General features: G+C 47.3%; 1 protein-coding gene across 1 annotated transcript in view; it reads left to right on the top strand.

Annotated features, from left to right (window-relative positions):
* LOC310668822 (putative helicase senataxin) overlaps positions 1-20,328 on the top strand; it is a 286,306-nt gene that overhangs the window by 107,984 nt on the left and 157,994 nt on the right. The window contains exon 8 of the mRNA XM_083422138.1: positions 20,133-20,223. Coding sequence (XP_083278264.1) covers positions 20,133-20,223 — 91 coding nt within the window. The remainder of the gene's footprint in view (positions 1-20,132; positions 20,224-20,328) is intronic.

The raw sequence follows: 20,328 nt of genomic DNA, 5'->3' as shown, positions 1-20,328 counted from the left end.
CAATATCAAATCCAGTGTTAGGCAAATCAGAGAGTAGCCACTCTAAAATCACTATTCTGTCAGCAGTGTCGGGGGGGAAAAGGAGTCCTGTAGGATTAGGTAAAAATATTGTATTAAGGAAAATCGCGCGTATGAAGTGACCCCCAAACTCTGCAACTGCTGTAAAGTAAATTCATTAGGAATTTTAAGTTCAGGGAGGAAAGGAGAAAAAACAGTCTGCAATAGCGATGAAGAATGCGTCTCACTGTCTGAGGTGGAAATCAGACCTGTATGCTATGTCTTAATTTTATAAACCACCATAGGGAACTGGAACTGAAAAGTAGCAAGTTCTGCTGTCAGTAGATTCAAACCAGCACTGCCCTTAGTGGCATGGCGCAGATTTGTCACAGGAGACTGTGTGTTAAAAGCAAGTGTGTTAGAAGAGCTATTGCTTCTAATTTAGCTTCAGTAAAAGACTGACAATCAGCTGGCACAACAGTCTTTGTTCTCCCATTTAGACTCAGGCTGGAAGGCCACCGGTCGTGGCATTGCCTGTCTTTAGCAGGATGAGCTGAAGGAGACAAAGCTGCTGCTAGGAGGGCAGATTTGTGAGTCTCGGTGTCAATATTCTGGCAAGGCTTACTCATTTGAGCAATCTCTGTTTTTGACTTCTGGTACATCACTTTAAGAGCAGTCCTGCAATCAGCATTTTCATAAGCCAATTGTTTCATTGAAACTTCAGAGGCTTCAAGGTTTGGAATTAAAGTACTGGCTGCTCTTAGCCCATCAAGAATGCCATGCAAGCCATTTTCTGTCACACTTCGCTTCAATTTGTTAAAAACTGCGAAGGGCAATGATTCATGGGCTCTCTGTTCCTGTGCATTCTGAACAACAGGACAGACTGCTAATAATGGCAATGTAACAGCTATTTTTTCTTCTTCACTGCTTCCTTCTGCCATATTTGGAATAGTCAATTTTTGCACTGTAGTCTGAGCCCTTTATGGAGCATTGCCCACTAAATAAGTAGGTGACATGGCATTTACAGTCGACCCAGGCAAATGAAGGTGCTGATGGCAATGGAATTACCTTTGGCATGACCTCAGAGAGAGGCTGAGATGGGAGGAACAATATTACAGCATTTTTAAAGGCAGCTAGGGTGACAGCAGCCACGAAATTAAAAGACGCCTGCTTCTTGGGAGAAAAGCAATGACAAACCTAGACAGCATCTTGAAAAGCAGAGACATCACCTTGCCAACAAAGGTCCGTGTCAGGGAACTGCCATCACTACTGGAGGGGGAGTGCAAAAGCCAGAGGGATTCTAGAGAGCGTCCAGGGATCGGGAAGAGGAGCCCATCTTCTGGGGAAGAGAATCAGCGTAGCACCAGTGGAGAAGGGGGGCAGGTGGGGGAAGTGGCGAGGCGGTCCCATGACTCCTTGCCTGGGACCAGCAGGGAGAGTAGGGGTCCTCCGTTGCCCACGCCCTCCTTGCGCAGAAGGCTTCGCGCAGAGAGGGTAGGCGGAGACTAGGTGTCAAAGAACTTCTTTGCTGGAAGAAGCTTAAGAAACGCCCACTCACAGATTCTGCCAGCGATTGAGTCAGCCACGGGTGAGTGGCTGTCCGGACAGAAGAGGTTCACTTTGGCAGCCCAGCCAGGTGTATGCACCCAGCCAGGGAGATAGGCACCTGCTTACGCACGAGCAACCCCTAGAACCATTACAGTCTGTATAGTTAAAGCCATGGTTTTCCCAGTAGTGATGTATGGAAGTGAGAGGTGGACCATAAAGAAGGCTGATCGCCAAAGAATTGATGCTTTTGAATTATGGTGCTGGAGGAGGCTCTTGAGAGTCTCATGGACTGCAAGAAGATCACACTTATCCATTCTGAAGGAAATCAGCCCCGAGTGCTCACTGGAAGGACAGATTCTGAAGCTGAGGCTCCAATACTTTGGCCACCTCATGAGAAGAGAAGACTCCCTGGAAAAGACCCCCTTTCTCTTTTTTTTTTAAAAATAATATTTATTAGAAGTTTAAAAGTTACACAGTCCAAAAAGAATTCCCCCTCTTGTCCTGCTTCCAAGGGGGGTTTAATATTTTAAATGGTGAAAATTTAATCCTTTACAAAAGGCTTTCCCCAGACTTTAGCTTGCGACGTCTTTGCTTTGATCTATTTACAAAACGGAAGGCGGACTTCCTGTTTAGAACCTTCCCGTTTCAGTGCCGAATTACGATGTTTGAAAATCCAATTTTCCGTTCTACTTACAAGTAGTTGTTTAAAGTCCAATTGTCCACAGAAAAAAGTCAGCGCTCTCCAGCAGCAGCAATGCAGCTTTGCTCCACGAAAAAAGCGATCGATTCGAAGCACCGCGCCGCTCACCCCACGTCGCTCCGGATCCCCGAAACCGGGTTTCCCCGCGAGTAGGGGAGGCGCAAAAGGTGCCAGCCGAATCCCAAGTCCACAGGCTTCTCCCGCCTGTGGTTTTTAATGGGTCTCCGCCTCGCCGTGGCGGTCAGACCCTAGTTTTCGCGGAGCGGATTCCTCTAGATTAGAGGAAATCCGCCATTGCCTGGAGGCGCTAACCCGGAAGCTCGGGAAAAGACCCCCTTTCTCAGGCTGTGGAAACTTCGAGCAGTGAGAAAGAGTGGGCTGACCGAGCAGTGAGAAAAAGTGGGTTGTTGGAAACAGTTGTCTGGAAACATCAAGTAAGATGGGAGCACCATGGAAGGAGCTAATGAGAACTTTCAAGAATCTCTGAGAATACATCTCCACCCCAGCTACTCTGGGAGACAACAGCAACCGTGGAAGAAATTCAAGGATGGGACAGCAGATAAAGGCCAAGGAATCCATAACTGGACCTAATTAGACTGACACATGTAGTGAAAAAGAAAATAATTAGAGCTTCTCATTTGAAAGCCTATGAAAAGTTAAATAATGACACGAAGAGAAATTATGAAGAATGCAGCTGTTATTTAAATCTTTAATATAAGTTATAAGAACACGAATCACAGTAATATAAGAACTGGATAAACACATTGATCACAGAGCACGGGAAAGCACTAATTAAATTTTCTAAATCTGGAAATAATTGGAATTAATTTGATATTAATTGGTATTTGTATAATTGGGGGAAGATAATAAAAAAATGTTGTTGCTTTTTAAAAAAATTAAAACAGAACTCCACTCTGGACTTGTGTAGGCCTTTTCGTCTCCTGAAGATGTTCTGCAAGGCAGCAGAGGTTTAGAATCAGAGTTTTCCTTCTCCTAGATGGGCTACCTTCCCAGGTTGACGAGCCCCATCTGACCCTCACTTCCCTCTACAGCACATGCAGAAATTGCCTTCTTGACCATTGGACCTACTATTTGTTTTGTCCGCTCAATCTGTTGCAGCCTGTCTCTGCATGCAAGGGAAGTCCCTTACTCACTCTGGGTTTGAGACCCATCAGCTACCCTTACCTCATTTAGCTGGCCAGTGAAAGCCTCCTTTACTTTGGATCACATCAGCACTTTACATTCTTGGCACAATTTGAATTCCAACAGATATTGGGGAAGTTGAAGTCTCCCATGACTACTATACCTCTCTACCTCTCTTTTAAATTGGAACCAGTGAAGGCAGTGAATGTCCTGTGTGAGTGTCTGGAGGCGGCTGGAGGATGGATGGCGGCTAACAGATTAAGGTTGAATCCTGACAAGACAGAAGTACTGTTTCGGGGAGGCAAGGGGCAGGCGGGTGTGGGGGACCTTTCTGGTCTTGAACAGGGTAACCGTGCCCCTGAAGGACTAGGTGCGCAGCCTGGGAGTCTTTTACTTTTTCATCCTTAACCTCCCATTCCAATAATGTTCCATACATTCTTGAGATCACCTTGTTCTTATTTTGTAATAACTCTGTCTAGTAATGAGATTTCATTTTTAAAACCGTTTTCCTTGTCTGCCTTAAACACTTCATTTAGTTGGTGATACTGAATCCACCCTGTTAGGTGATGCCTTATTTCCTCGTACTCTTTTAATGTCAAATTACTATCTTTTTCTTTTAGTAAATCCTTATATGTAGCCCAATTTAATTCCATGTTTTTCTTTTTTACCGTTATCGCTTCTAAGGGTGAAATCCACCAGGGTGTCTTCATAGAATCATAGAATCATAGAGTTGGAAGAGACCACAAGGGTCATCGAGTCCAACCCCCTGCCAAGCAGGAAACACCATCAGAGCACTCCTGACATATGGTTGTCAAGCCTCTGCTTAAAGACCTCCAAAGAAGGAGACTCCACCACACTCCTTGGCAGCAAATTCCACTGTCGAACTGCTCTTACTGTCAGGAAGTTCTTCCTAATGTTTAGGTGGAATCTTCTTTCTTGTAGTTTGTATCCATTGCTCCGTGTCCGCTTCTCTGGAGCAGCAGAAAACAACCTTTCTCCCTCCTCTATGTGACATCCTTTTATATATTTGAACATGGCTATCATATCACCCCTTAACCTCCTCTTCTCCAGGCTAAACATGCCCAGCTCCCTTAGCCGATCCTCATAAGGCATTGTTTCCAGGCCTTTGACCATTTTGGTTGCCCTCCTCTGTACACGTTCCAGTTTGTTAGTGTCCTTCTTGAACTGTGGTGCCCAGAACTGGACACAGTACTCCAGGTGAGGTCTGACCAGAGCAGAATACAGTGGCACTATAACTTCCCTTGATCTAGATGCTATACTCCTATTGATGCAGCCCAGAATTGCATTGGCTTTTTTAGCTGCCGTGTCACACTGTTGGCTCATGTCAAGTTTGTGGTCAACCAAGACTCCTAGATCCTTTTCACATGTACTGCTCTCAAGCCAGGTGTCGCCCATCTTGTATTTGTGCCTCTCATTTTTTTTGCCCAAGTGCAATACTTTACATTTCTCCCTGTTAAAATTCATCTTGTTTGTTTTGGCCCAGTTCTCTAATCTGTCAAGGTCGTTTTGAAGTGTGATCCTGTCCTCTGGGGTGTTAGCCACCCCTCCCAGTTTGGTGTCATCTGCAAATTTGATCAGGATGCCCTTGAGTCCATCATCCAAGTCGTTGATAAAGATGTTGAATAAGACCGGGCCCAAGACAGAACCCTGTGGCACCCCACTAGTCACTCTTCTCCAGGATGAAGAGGAACCCTTTGGGTCCGGTCAGTCAGCCAGTTACAAATCCACTGAGTGGTAGCATAGTCAAGACCGCATTTTACCAGCTTCTTTACAAGAATATCATGGGGCACCTTGTCAAATGCCTTGCTGAAATCAAGGTAGACTACATCCACTGCGTTCCCTTCATCTACCAGGCTTGTAATTCTGTCAAAAAACGAGATCAGGTTAGTCTGACATGACTTATTTTTCAGAAATCCATGCTGACTATTGGTGATCACAGCATTCCTTTCTAGGTGCTCACAGATTGTTTGCTTAATGATCTGCTCCAGAATCTTCCCTGGTATTGATGTCAGACTGACTGGGCGGTAATTATTTGGGTCCTCTCTTTTCCCCTTTTTGAAAATAGGGACAACATTTGCCCTCCTCCAGTCTGCCGGGACTTTGCCTGTTCTCCAGGAATTCTCAAAGATGACTGCCAGTGGTTCTGAGATCACATCTGCCAGTTCTTTTAATACTCTTGGATGCAGTTCATCTGGCCCTGGAGACTTGAATACATCTAAACTAGCCAAGTATTCTTGTACTATCTCCTTAGTTATTCTGGGCTGTGTTTTCTCTGCTGAATCATTTGCTCCAAATTCTTCTGGTCGGGCATTGTTTTCTTTATCGGAGAAGACTGAGGCAAAGAAGGCATTGAGGAGTTCAGCCCTTTCTGTGTCCCCTGTTTGCATTTCACCATCTTCTCCTCTGAGTGACCCCACTGTTTCTTTGTTCTTCCTTTTGCTACGAACATACCCATAAAAGCCTTTTTTGTTGCTTTTAACCTCTCTAGCAAGCCTGAGTTCATTCTGTGCTTTAGCTTTTCTGACTTTGTTTCTACACGTGCTGGCTATTTGTTTGAATTCCTCTTTGGTGGTTTCCCCCCCTTTCCATTTTTTGTACACATCCTTTTTAAATCTTAACTCAGTTAAAAGTTCTTTAGATAGCCACCCTGGCTTCTTTAGGCACCTTCCATGTTTCCGTCTCATTGGTATTGCCTGAAGTTGTGCTTTTACTATCTCCCTCTTAACAAACTCCCAGCCATCATGAACCCCCTTTCCTTTTAGTATTACTGTCCATGGGATCTCACCCAGCACTTCCCTAAGTTTTATGAAGTCGGCTTTCTTAAAGTCAAGAAATTGAGTCCTAGTATGCTTGGCTGCTCCTTTCCGCTGTATAGTAAACTTCAGAAGAGCATGATCACTTGCGCCTAATGATCCTTCCACTTCTACCCCATTAACCAGGTCATCAACATTGGTTAGGACCAGATCTAAAATGGCTGTTTCTCTTGTTGCTTCTCCCACTTTCTGGACAATGAAGTTGTCTGCAAGGCCAGTGAGGAATCTGTTTGACCTTATGCTCTTGGCTGAGTTTGACATCCAACAAATATCCGGGTAATTGAAGTCCCCCATTACTACTGTCTCCCTTCCTTTTGCATGCTTGGCCATCTGTTCCAGGAAGGCATCATCTATGTCCTCCGTTTGGCTTGGGGATCTATAGTAAACTCCCACAATGAGGTCACTGTTATTCTTCTCTCCCTTAATTTTGACCCAAATGCTCTCACTTTGGCTTTGAGGTTCTAAATCTTGGATCTCTTCACAGGTATACACATCCCTGACATATAACGCCACTCCTCCTCCTTTCTTGTCTGAAATAAGGTCACTGTAGTTTCTCTCTCCTACAAGTTTTACCCATATACTCTCCTGATCGGGTTTGTGAGAGTCTTAGCAAACACGTTTTTGCAAACCACTGTGAGATGCAGCTCAATCTCTTGCCAGAAGTCCTTGCTTAAGAAAGTGGAGACCATGATCCAAGAAGCCAAACCCTTCCTGATGGCACCACCTGTGCAGCCAGTGGTTTACCTCCAGTATTTCCCTCTCTCTTCCTGGGCCACAACCTTCAACAGGAAGGAGTGATGAAAAGACCACCTGTGCCCCAAGGCTCTTCAGCTTCCTGCCCAGAGTCTCATAGTCCTATGCTATACATTGAAGGCTTTGTGTGGCATTATTTATTTGTATCCACATGAACCAGAAGGAAGGGGTAGTGGTCAGTGGGCTGTATAAGACTTGGCAACTTCTCTATCACATCATGAATCACTACACCTGGAAAACAGCAAACCCCCCCCCCCCCAGGACATACCTCCACACACTGCTGACTCTGTCCCCCTCAGTACCACCATCACACATCTCAGTGGCAGGAAGCATTCTGTTCACTGTACCATCCACAGCCAACTTGGTGTGTTCTGAATTCTGCAACTGCTGTACTTGAGCCACTGGCTCAGAATCAGAAAATAATCATTTATCAATGTCTTTTGGTTAATTACTCTGTTTATCATTTGTCTATCAACATCTGCTTTCCATTATCTGTGATTAATACATCAGTCCTATTGACCTAAGGTTAAATGCAAGTTCTGTTATGCCTAGCATTCTTTTATCCATTGTCACAGTGATTATATGCTTACATGTGATGGTTTGTGTATGCTATTCGCAATAAACACCCTCTGCTCACTCAGAGCGGTATTTACAGTTCTTTATTTTGCATATGTAAAAGCAGCATAGTACAATCATGCATCCGAATCGTCTGGTTCAGATTCGGGGAGTGGGCTTCTCCTGCTTCTCCTCCAACAGAAGAGGCGGCTGGAATGTTCCTGGGACGTCTCTGATCCCTGCGCTTTAACCCTCTCCTTTCCTGTGCCGAAGGCACAGGCATAGGCTCCCCGTCTGTACCTGAGCTCCCTGTGCGGTGCTGGGGCTCTGCTTCAGCATCGGAGAGCCTTGCCTCCTCCTGGCTCTCCCCCTCTTCCCCTTCTGTCATCTCCCGACCGTTTCCTTCTGACTGTTCCCCCTCTGACTCTTTTCTTCCCCCTGACTCCAAGGCGACCCTTGGCAGTCCCGTGACATTACATTCCGTCAGAGTTTGTTCTCTCAGTGTACCAGGACACTGGGAACACATAACTTCTTGGTTAAAAATAATGTTTTTTCTCTGTTAGAATAGGTTAGTCAAAGTTCATACACAGATGATAAAACTAATACAGCATATGGAGTCCTAAAGGCTCAAAATGGATCCTGACAAGATGAAGGAAAATGGAAATTTCTCCTTCACGTAAACTATATCTTAGTGTTAAATTTGAAGCAGGCATTTGAGCAGAACCTGGGTCTCAGTTTAAGTTTGAGAATACCGGTAATTTAAGTGCTCCTTGTGACAAATTACATTGTAAGACCATAATCATTCCCATAGTCTTGGGACTCCAAGTCAGTGAGGAAATAACACTGAGCTTAATTACATTTTATTCTGTTCTTTTCTGCCCCCCCCCCCATCTCAAGCTTTCAGAATAGTGTGTACTACACATTTAAATAAGTAGCTAATGTGGACTAATACAAATACAATCAGTAACTTTGTCCCTCTAGAGGAAGTTTTTGAAATTGCTACAAGTGCTATAAGTGCTGGAATTTTCCAACTGTAAGTTTAGACTCTGAGTCTGTGGGATTGACCTTGAACTGCCTAAGTGTTATAGCAGATAGAAGAGAAAAAATAGACCTGTCAACAACAAGGTCTGGGAAGTCTTGGCAGCGAAGAGCCTCTGCATCTGGGCCTCCTGCTTTACCTGCGGCTGTATCAATTCAGTCTAAGTCAAAAGGAATGTCATCAGAAGAAGCTCTGGCACTTGCATTAAGTAAGATAAATGATTCATTGGAGCAACTTAATCAAAAAGTAGATGTTGCAAATAAAAAAATAGATCAGAATACAGAAAGTATAAATAATTTGGGACAAAAAGTTAATATTAACACAGAATCTATTGAGAAACTGATACAGGAATCTAATTTGACACAACAGACCGCAGAGGAAGCTAAGGAAAAAGTAGTTGCTGTGGAAGCTAAAGTAATTCAATTGGAAACAGAGAGAGTGCCAGACCTGCAGAGGCAACTTGAGGATCACAAGTTGAAGCTTTCTATGATTGAGCTTAAGGAAAAACAGGTAAATTTGAGGATTAGAGCTGTACCTGAATTGGAAAAGGGTAGTTTGGCAGATTTTCTTACGCAGGAATTTGCAGAGTGTTGGGAGTTGGATTTGGAACAAGAGGAATTTAGAATTGTGAGGGCCTTTAGACTTGGAAGAGGAGGGAAGAAAGAGAAGAACAAAACAAGAGACTTTTTGATTACCCTCAGATCTAAAGAAGAGAGAGACAGAATTTTGATTTGGCACTACCAGAAGATCTTGGTAATACAACAGTCAAGAGTGGAAATGTTTAAAGATATCCCGAAACATCTTTTGGACCTTAGGTCCGATTATGGAGATTTGGTTGGCCTGCTGAGAAGGAACCAAATTATTTTCAGGTGGGAATTTCCCCAAGGTCTATCCTTCACTTTTAAAGGAAGGAAAATAAAAATAAGATCAGAAGAAGATAAAGTAAAGTTCTTGAACAAATACGAGGAAGATCTGCAGAAGGACCTTGGAAAAGAGCCAAAAGTGTCTGACAGAGGATCGTCAGAGGACTAGAGCAAAGAGCTTTGGATAGAAGATCACCAAAAAGAGGAATTGTGGACGTAGCAACATTATCTTTTGGACTGGACCATCTAGTGAATAAGACAAGGACACCACCAATGGAAGAAGAGCAGGCATTGGGTGCAGTTGGAGGAAAACCAGAGTAATCACATTATGGCACTGCAAATATTAAGCTGGAACATTAATGGTTTGAACTCCCATGAAAAAAGGAGGAGAGTCTTTCATTTACTTAAAAAAGAACAATTGGACTTGATTTGTTTGCAAGAAACACACGTGATAAGGCTTCACAGGAAGATTTTGATTAATAAAAGATTGGGCCAAGAATTTATTTCATCAGATAAAGTTAAAAAAAGAGGAGTAGTCCTATATGCAAAAGAGAGCCTATCACCGAAATTTATATTTAAAGATGACCAAGGAAGATTTGTCGCAATTGAAATTCAATCACAAGGAGAGAAATTTTTGATAGTAGGTATTTATGCACCAAATGAAGGAAAATCAGAATTTTTCAAGAAGTTACATGAGATCCTGATGGACTATATGGATTACAATATGATTCTGATGGGAGATATGAATGGAGTGGTGTCTACAAATATGGATAAGGCGCAGAGACAGGTAGTTACCAAGGATGGTAGACTACCAAAAACCTTTTTTGATATGACTGAAAATATGGACTTAGTTGACATCTGGAGAACGAAGAACCCCCTGGGAAGAGAGGGAACCTTCTTCTCTGAGGCTAAAATGACATGGACAAGAATTGACCAAATTTGGGTAACTAGAGGACTGGCTCCGAAGACTAGTAAAGTGGAAATCTGCCCTAAAACTTGCTCCGACCATAATGCTGTGAAGTTGGAAATGAAACTGATGCCAATTGGTTCCTTTAGATGGAGGATGAATGATGCTCTGTTCAGGAATGAAGAAGTGACTAAGAAGGCCCAAAAAACTTTGAGAGACTATTTTGAGATAAACATGAATACCACAGTGGAAAAAAGAGTAATCTGGGATGCAAGTAAAGCGGTCATGAGAGGATTTCTGATATAACAGAATGCAATCAAGAAGAGAATACAAAATGAGAAAAAAGATAAAATCCTGGAAAAAATAAAGGAAGGTGAGAAGAAATTGAGGGTGAAACCAAAGTCGCAGGAGATTTTGAAAGAGATAAAGTTATATCAAGTACAATAAATGAAGATGATGAATCAGGAAATAGAATGGAAGATTAACCAGATGAGACAAAAGACATTTGAATCGGCAAATAAGTGCGGGAAACTGTTGGCCTGGCAAATGAAAAAAAGACAAAAACTTAACACCATTACGAATTTGGAAGTGGAAGGAAAGAATATACAGAATCCAGTGGAAATCAGAAAGTGTTTCCAGAGGTATTTTAAACACTATATACACAGGAGAAGCAGAAAGAAATGGACATTAATAAATTTTTGAATATTAATGGACTACAAAAAAATCTCCCAGGAAAATAAGTTAATGTTGAATCACAAAATTACGGTACAGGAAGTAGAAGGGGCCATTCAGAATATGCAACTGGGTAAATCTCCAGGACCGGACAGATTAACTTCAAGATATTATAGATCTCTGAAAGAATGGTTAATACAACCTTTAAAGGAAGTCTGTAACGAAATCCTGGGGGGGAAAGGGCACCAGAGTCGTGGAAGGAAGCCTATATTACACTTATACCGAAAACAGAGACTGAAAAGACACAGCTTAATAACTACTGCCCCATATCATTGCTTAATGTGGATTATAATTTTTTTGCAGATATATTGGCTAAAAGATTAAAAAAGGTGTTAGTAGAAGAAATTCATAAAGATCAAGCGGGCTTTCTCCTAGGCAGACACCTGTCTGACAATACGAGGAATATAATTAATATCTTAGAAAAATTACAAGTGAAGATAAATACTAAAGCAGTTTTGATATTTGTGGATGCGGAGAAAGCCTTTGACAACATTTCTTGGAGTTTTATGAAGAAGAATCTTCAGGGGATGGGGGTTGGTGAAGGTTTTGAAAATGGTATAGGTGGAATTTATTCAGAACAGAAGGCTAAATTAATTGTGAATAATGTAGTGACGGAAGAATTTAAGATTGAGAAAGGAACACGACAAGCGTGCCCAATCTCTCCATTGCTTTTTATATCGGTCCTGGAGGTTTTGTTAAACATGATTAGAAGGGACCAATTGGTTAAAGGTATACAAGTGGGAGCTAAACAGTACAAATTGAAAGCATTTGCTGATGATGTGGTATTGACTTTACAGGAGCCAGAATCTAGTACTGAAAGAGTTTTGGAATTGATTCAAGATTTTGGCCAGGTAGCAGGTTTTAAGTTAAACAAGATGAAAACTAAGGTTTTAGAGAAAAATTTAACTGTGATGGAGAGAGAAAAGTTTCAGAAGGAGACAGGATTAATACTGGTTAAGAAAGTGAAATATTTGGGGGTTAACATGACTGCTAAAAACGTGAACTTATTTAAGGATAACTATGAAAAATGTTGGACTGAAGTGAAAAAGGATTTATAAATATGGTCAAATCTGAAATTATCACCGTTAGGCCGAATTGCTGCGATAAAAATGAATGTATTGCCAAGGTTGCTGTTTTTGTTTCAAACATTGCAAATTGTGGACAAAATGGACTGTTTCAAGAAGTGGCAGAGAGATATCTCTAGATTTGTCAGGTAGGGCAAGAAGCCTCGAATAAAATTTAAGATATTAACAGATGCTAAAGAAAGAGGTGGATTTGCCCTGCCAGACCTTAAACTTTATTATGAATCAGCCACATTTTGTTGGCTGTGAGAATGGATGCTTCTTGAAAACACTGATGTGTTGGATTTGGAAGGTTTTAACAATGTATTTGGTTGGCATGCATATCTCTGGTATGACAAAGTTAAAGTACACAGAGCCTTTAAAAACCATATTGTTAGGAAAGCACTGTTTAATATCTGGATAAGATATAGAAAATAAAACCCCAAGATGGCTGTCACCAATGGAAGCAAAGGCGTTGAAAAAACTCAATATGGAGGCCAAATGGCCGAAGTATTGGGAAATTTTGGAACAAGAGGGAGACAGGTTAAAATTGCAGAGTTTTGCAAAATTGAAAAACAGAGTGTGAGATTGGCTCCATTATTATCAAATAATGGAGGCATATAATCTGGACAAAAAACTAGGCTTTCAGGTGGAAAAATCAAAATTAGAAACAGAATTGTTAGATCCCAAAGTTAAGAACTTGTCAAGAATGTATAACTTGCTGCTGAAATGGAATACTCAAGATGAAACGGTGAAATCTGCTATGATTAAATGGGCACAAGATGTTGGACATAACATTATGATGGCTGACTGGGAACAGTTATGAACCACAGGTATGAAGTTTACGGCATGTAATGCCTTAAAAGAGAATTTAATGAAAATGATTTACAGGTGGTACATAACAGCAGTCAAGCTTGCAAAAATCTATCATTTGCCCGATAATAAATGTTGGAAATGAAATGAGACTGAAGGTACTTTCTTTCACCTTTGGTGGACATGCCCAAGGATTATGACATTCTGGGAGATGATTTATAATGAAATGAAAAAGGTATTCAAATATACCTTTCTGAAGAAACCAGAGGCCTTTCTCCTGGGCATGGTCGGCCAATTGGTGCCAAAGAAGGATAGAACTTTTTTTATGTACGCCACAACAGCAGCAAGAATACTTATCACAAAGTATTGGAAGACACAAGATCTACCCACCCGGGAAGAATGGCAGATGAAGCTGATGGACTACATGGAATTGGCGGAAATGATTGGCAGAATCCGAGACCAGGGAGAAGAGTCGGTGGAAGAAGATTGGAAAAAAATCAAAGAATATTTACAGAAATATTGTAAAATTAATGAATGTTAGAAGAATGCTGGAATGAAGTTATATGGTTTTAGCAGAAATGTTGCTGAAATAGCTAATTGAACTAGAATACAAAAAAGGGAGATGTGAGGAGGTCGGTGAAACTAGTAAATGAAAGGTAAAGATATGGAAACATTGGATGTGTTTTTAAATTTGTTTTGCTTTTCTTGTTGTTTAGATGTATTGTTTTATCTGTTTTTTTATATATATAATTTTTCCTTTTTTATTATTTTTGATGTATTGCTTGTTAAATTCTGTATTGTCTTTTTCTTCTTCTTTTTTTCTTCTTTTTTTCTGTAACTATTAATTTTTTTTTTTTTTTAAAGTAGCTAATGGTTTAAACCTGTCATGGACTGTCTGGATGCGGGGGAGTGGTGGGAGGTGCCAGCTGGAGAACCCCCAAGGGATCCTCCAGGGGAAGAAGGCTCAGAGCCAGGGGACTGATGGTGGGATGCTGAAGAGTGGTCATGTGCTGGTCCCGGGGGTAAGGTACCTTGGGTGTAGCAGAGTCCACACGAAGAGGGGCAAGGTCCGAGGCAGAGTGCCGGGCGGTGAACAGGAACGCTGGAACAGGAGGCTGTGCAGGGAACAGGAACACCGGATGGTCGGGGACAGGAGGCCGAGCAGGGAACAGGAGTACCGGATAGTCAGGAACAGGAGGCCGAGCAGGGATCAGGAACGCAGGAAGGTCCGAAGCCAACAACGACGTTGCTCCCGCAACCTGGGGCCGGGCTGACTGGGCTTTTATCCTCTTCTAAGGCCAGGGGCGGTCCCGGCCCCCAGGAGCCCCGCCTCCTCTGGCCTTAAGGCGAGCACTCCTCCTGGGGGCAACCAGTTCCCTTCGCCTCTCTGCTCTAAACCTCTGCAGATCAGGAGAGGCCGAAGGGTTACTGGGCCCTGGAGGAGGCTCACCTGTGGCCACTGAGTCGTCAAGCCTCTCTGGGGCCAGAAGGGCTTCACCTGGGGCCAGCTCCTGATGCACTGCCACAGGTGCAGGCTCTCCAGCATCTAGGCCTTGCCCCAGTTCAGCCGGCCCTGGAGGCGGGGACTCCTGTGCAGGCCGGGATTCCTCTGTTTCATCCTCCGAATCGGAATCCCAGGCCATCACACCATCCCCCCTCCCAGGCCCCCCCCTCAACCGAGGGTCCGGACCCGGCTTGCCGGGGTACGTCGCATGGAACTCTCGGAGGCAGGCAGGTGCGTGGACGTTGGCCGCAGGTTCCCAGGAACGGTCCTCCGGTCCGTACCCCTTCCAGTCAATGAGATACTGCAGCTTTCCCCTGCGGTATCGGGAGTCCAGGATGCGTTCCACCTCGTACTCAGGCTCTCCCCGAACCAACACTGGCTGCGGTCGGGGACGGTTCGGGTGGAACTCGTCGGGTGGGGCCACCGGACTCAAAAGGGACCTGTGGAAGACCGGGTGAACCTTCAGGGTTGCGGGTAACCGGAGACGAAATGCCACAGGAGAGACTTGGTCTACGATAGGGAACGGGCCGGTGAAGCGGGCGTCCAACTTCCGCGAAGGTCGAGAGGGGTGGAGGTGGCGAGTGGAGAGCCAAACCAGGTCACCGACGCGAAGTTCCGGCCCCACCTGGCGGTGGCGGTCGGCCTGGGCCTTGTACGCTTCCTTGGCCTGGTGCAGTTGCTCCACCAAAAGCTGTTGCTGGGACTGGAGCTCTTGAAGCCACTCCGTCACCGCCGGGACTGCGGATGTCGGCAGCACCTCTGGAAACAGCCGTGGATGATAACCATAACTGGCCTGGAACGGGGTCTGCTGGGTGGACGCATTCACCGCGTTATTGTAGGCGAACTCCGCCAATGCCAGGTGGTCGACCCAGTCATCCTGCTGGTAGCTGCAGTAACACCGGAGGTACTGCTCCAGCACCGCGTTCGCCCGTTCCGTCTGGCCATCGGTCTGTGGGTGATAGGCTGACGAGAGGCAGACCTCCGTCCCGAGGGTCTGGTGTAGTGCTTGCCAGAACCGGGATGTGAACTGAACGCCCCGGTCGGACACCACGCGCTCAGGTAGGCCATGCAGGCGGAAGACATGCTGAAGGTACAGCTGAGCAGTTTCCTTGGCTGTGGGTACAGATGGACAGGGAGCGCAGTGCACCATCTTGGTGAAATGGTCGGAGAAAACCAGAAGGCAGGTACAGCCACGAGACGAGGGTAAGTCCACTACAAAGTCCAACGAAACCGTGTGCCAAGGGTGCGGTGGAACTGGCAATGGCTGAAGTAGGCCGGGGGGTCGCCCGGTAGGTCCCTTAGCGCGCCGGCAGACATCACAACCAGCAACGTAGCGAGCCACGTCAGCCTTCAGGCGGGGCCACCAAAACTCTCGACTGACCAGATGGGTGGTCCGATACCGTCCAAAGTGCCCCGCTGCTGGGGCATCATGGGCCATCCGGAGAACCTCCAGCCGTAGTGGCCCTGGCGGGATGTACAGACGACCGTGGTGCAGCAGAAGGCCCTGATGCAGGACCAGCCCCGGATACTGTGGGCTGGACCCTTCAGCCAGCTCCCGGAGTCGTTCCTGGGCCCAAGCGTCGACCCGCTGCTGTTCCCGCACCCGAACCTGCAGTGGCTGCGCCTCCTGGGTGGCCAGGAATGCAGCCGGAGGTAGGATCGTGGTGGGTTCTGCTTGCTGTACCGTGTCTGCGTTGTCTTCAGGTTTCCGGGACAGGGCATCCGCCTTCTGATTCTGAGAGCTAGGGATGTAGCGGATCCGGAACTGGAACCGGGAAAAGAACAACGCCCACCGGATCTGTCTTTGGTTCAGCTTGCGGGTGGTCTGGAGGTACTCCAGGTTCCGGTGGTCGGTTCTCACCTCCACCGGATGTCGTGCCCCCTCAAGATGGTGGCGCCAGACCTCAAAGGCTACCTTGATGGCCAGTAGTTCCCGCTCCCACACAGTATAGTTACGCTCCGCTGGTAGGAGCTGGCGGGAATAGAAGGCACAGGGTAAGAGTGGCGCTTCAGGACCAATCTGTTGAGACAAGACGGCACCGAGAGCCGTACTGGAAGCGTCGGTCTCCACCACAAAGGGTCGAGAGGGGTCAGGATGTTGTAAGATTGGTGCCCTCTGGAAACAGGCCTTCAACCCCTGAAACGCCTCCTCTGCCTCCTTGTCCCAGGAAAACGGCGTCTTTGGGCGCAGTAGCCGGGTCAACGGGGTGGTGCGATGAGCATAATCAGCGATGAAGGTCCGGTAGTAATTGGCGAACCCCAGGAAACGCTGTAGGTCCTTGCGGTTCCGGGGTGCCGCCCATTCTTGAACCGCTGTCACCTTCCCCGGGTCCATTTGCACCCCATCTGGAGAGAGCCGGTGACCAAGGAAGTCCACAGTCCGCTGATGGAACTCGCACTTGCTGAGCTTTGCGTACAAACGGTGCTCACGCAAGCGCTGCAGCACGGTCCGGACATGTCCCTCATGGCGGGCCGGGTCACGGGAGTAAATCAGTATGTCATCCAAATACACCACCACGTACTTGTCTAACAAGTCCTGAAACACGTGGTTGATGTAGCGTTGAAACACAGCAGGCGCGTTGCACAAACCGAAAGGCATAACCAAATATTCGAACTGCCCGTACCGGGTCCCAAACGCTGTCTTCCACTCATCCCCGGCTCGGATCCGAATCAAGTTGTAGGCCCCCCGGAGGTCCAGCTTGGTGAACACCTGTGCCCCTTGCACCCGCTCCAGCAGCTCCGAGATAAGGGGCAAGGGGTACCGGTCTGGGACGGTAATTTTGTTCAGGGCTCGGTAATCATGGCAAGGGCGGAGTTCCCCACATTTCTTCTTAACAAAAAGCACCGGTGCCGCGGTGGGCGAGGTGGAAGGCCTAATGAACCCACGCTCCAGGTTCTTGCGCAAGAAGTCCTGCAAAGCCTCGCGCTCTGGCTCTGTTAGGGAATATAAGCGACTCACTGGTAAAGGCGCTCCGGGTTGGAGGTCTATGCCGCAGTCAAAAGGCCGATGCGGCGGCAGCTGGTCTGCCCCCCGTTCCTCGAACACGTCCTGGTAGTCCTGGTACACGGCTGGGAGCGTGGGTGCTGCCTCCTCTGAGGGCGCGGACGCCAGCGTTCCGGATTGAGCATGGGAACATGGGACTGGGAAGTGCACGGTCCGTTTGACCCAGTCAATCTGAACGTTGTGGGCTTCCAGCCAGTCCATCCCGAGCACCAGGGGGAAGCGGGGCATAGAGGCAATGTCCAAAGTTCGCAACTCCCGGTGCTGCTGGAGACACAGGACCAGAGGCTGGGTCTCCTGAGTAACGGCACCTGACCGCAGAAGTCGTCCGTCAATCGCTTCCACCTGGACCGGTACTGGCTTGTTCCGAAGTGGCACCTGATGATGGGCGGCAAAAGCAGCGTCCATATAGGAGCGGGTTGCCCCTGAATCTACCAAAGCATGGGTGAGGATCCAGGGCCCACCTGGAGGGTATAAACGTACCGAAACCATAAGATGTTGCAAGTCCATTGGTGCGGGCCCATTCTGTACGGTTTGGGACCCCCGGTAGCTAGGGCCATCAGCTACTGGGGTTGGCGGTTTCCCTGCGGCTGGCGTTTCTCAGGGCAGGACCGAGCGAAGTGTCCACTTCCGCCACAGTAAAGACAGAGATTTCCATCCCGACGCCGCGCCTTCTCTGCGGGGGAAAGGCGTGGCCGCACTGCCCCGAGCTGCATAGGCTCCTCCGTTAAATCAGTTGTGACCGTGGGGCTGCCGGAAAAAGCTGGTGCCGTGAACTGGAAGTGTCGGCGACCCCGGGCCTGACGACGATCCTCCAACCGGTCGTCTATTTGTAGACTCCGTTGAATGAGAGTGTCCAGCGTGGTGGGGCGTTCCATTGTGGCCAACTGGTCCAGTACCTCGTCCGAAAGCCCTTCGAGATACTGGTCCCGCAGTGCCGAGTCATTCCAGGTCAAGTCCTGTGCCAACAGCCGAAACTCCGTGGTATATGTGGCCACCGTGGACTTGCCCTGTTTCAAATGCCGAATCGCCCGGTTGGCTTGACTCTCTTTCTGGGGGTTGCCGAACGCGGCCTCCAAACGATTGCAAAACCCCGTATAGTCTGCCAGCAAGGGGGAGTCTTGCCTGAGTAGCGGCAACGCCCACTTGGCCGCCTGGTCCTTTAACAAGCTAATCAAAAAGTGCACCTTGGTACGGTCGTCAGGAAAGTTCCGGGCTCGCCCCTGAATATACAGTTTGGCCTGGGCCAGGAACATGGGAAAGCTGGCCGGGGCTCCATCAAATTTCTCAGGCAAAGCCACTGGGTACTTGCCCGGAGCCGGGGCGTCGGCCCCAGGAGCCGGTAGGGCTTCCAAGCGTTGCTGAAGTGCCTCAACCGCGTCACTGAGCTGCTGCACGGTGTGAGACAAGGCCTGGTTCTCCTGGGCCAAAGCCACCAGTGCAGCCGCCTGTTCAGCCATGGCCTCTGGCTCTTCCCGAACGCACCCCTACGAAGGGGGAGTGCGGGAGGTGGCGGGAGCAAACTGTGCTGGTCCCGGGGGTAAGGTACCTTGGGTGTAGCAGAGTCCACACGAAGAGGGGCAAGGTCCGAGGCAGAGTGCCGGGCGGTGAACAGGAACGCTGGAACAGGAGGCTGTGCAGGGAACAGGAACACCGGATGGTCGGGGACAGGAGGCCGAGCAGGGAACAGGAGTACCGGATAGTCAGGAACAGGAGGCCGAGCAGGGATCAGGAACGCAGGAAGGTCCGAAGCCAACAACGACGTTGCTCCCGCAACCTGGGGCCGGGCTGACTGGGCTTTTATCCTCTTCTAAGGCCAGGGGCGGTCCCGGCCCCCAGGAGCCCCGCCTCCTCTGGCCTTAAGGCGAGCACTCCTCCTGGGGGCAACCAGTTCCCTTCGCCTCTCTGCTCTAAACCTCTGCAGATCAGGAGAGGCCGAAGGGTTACTGGGCCCTGGAGGAGGCTCACCTGTGGCCACTGAGTCGTCAAGCCTCTCTGGGGCCAGAAGGGCTTCACCTGGGGCCAGCTCCTGATGCACTGCCACAGGTGCAGGCTCTCCAGCATCTAGGCCTTGCCCCAGTTCAGCCGGCCCTGGAGGCGGGGACTCCTGTGCAGGCCGGGATTCCTCTGTTTCATCCTCCGAATCGGAATCCCAGGCCATCACAGGTCAGAGGAAGAAGAGGGAGCGGACTGGGAGTAGGTGGTGTTGGAAGCTGAAGAGGTAACAGGGTTTAGTGAAAAGGAAGAAGCTGGGGCAGAAAGTCATAATTCAGAGGCTGGAGAGGAAGGGGGCCAGTAGACCAAGAAGAGGCAGGCTGCTGAAGGACTAAGGAGTGTCTCCCTTCTATGACCAGCTCCGCTCCCCCCAGCCTCCCAGAACATGCAGAGAAATGAAAAGAGCAGAGGAGAGATTGGTTGCGTGCAGACGTACTCTCCGACTGCTTGGAAAAACCCCTGGAGAGGAGAGACCATAGGCAGCTGTGGGAGGGCAGGGACCTTCAGTCCTTGCAACTTCTGCATTGGGCCAAGACCTACTGGGAAGAGTTGCTGGGATCACTAGGCCTGCACTGGTTTTTTTCTTTGAATAAAGAGCTAACTTCACTGACACCAGTGTTTTTTTATTGCTGACCTTCACATGACTGGCTCCTGACAAAACCCTTGGCTTTCTTAATATTTTTGAAGGACTAAATCTGAGCCCATGTCGGACTATGGAGATGAATTTGTCACTTGCAGCCAACTGGCGTATGACTACCACATTGAAAAGCCCCACAAGGTAACTTGCTTGTTGATCTATCTTACTGTCTTCTTCCATGCTTGAAATATGGCTATGTGGACGGTTGTGGATTATAGTTATAGAGAAGTATCAAATCACATCTGT

The sequence above is a fragment of the Podarcis tiliguerta genome (genome assembly GCF_965153285.1).
Source record: "Podarcis tiliguerta genome assembly, chromosome: W".
NCBI lineage: Eukaryota > Metazoa > Chordata > Lepidosauria > Squamata > Lacertidae > Podarcis > Podarcis tiliguerta.
Note: the sequence above shows the minus strand (reverse complement) of the source record. Positions and strands in the feature narration are given on the sequence as shown.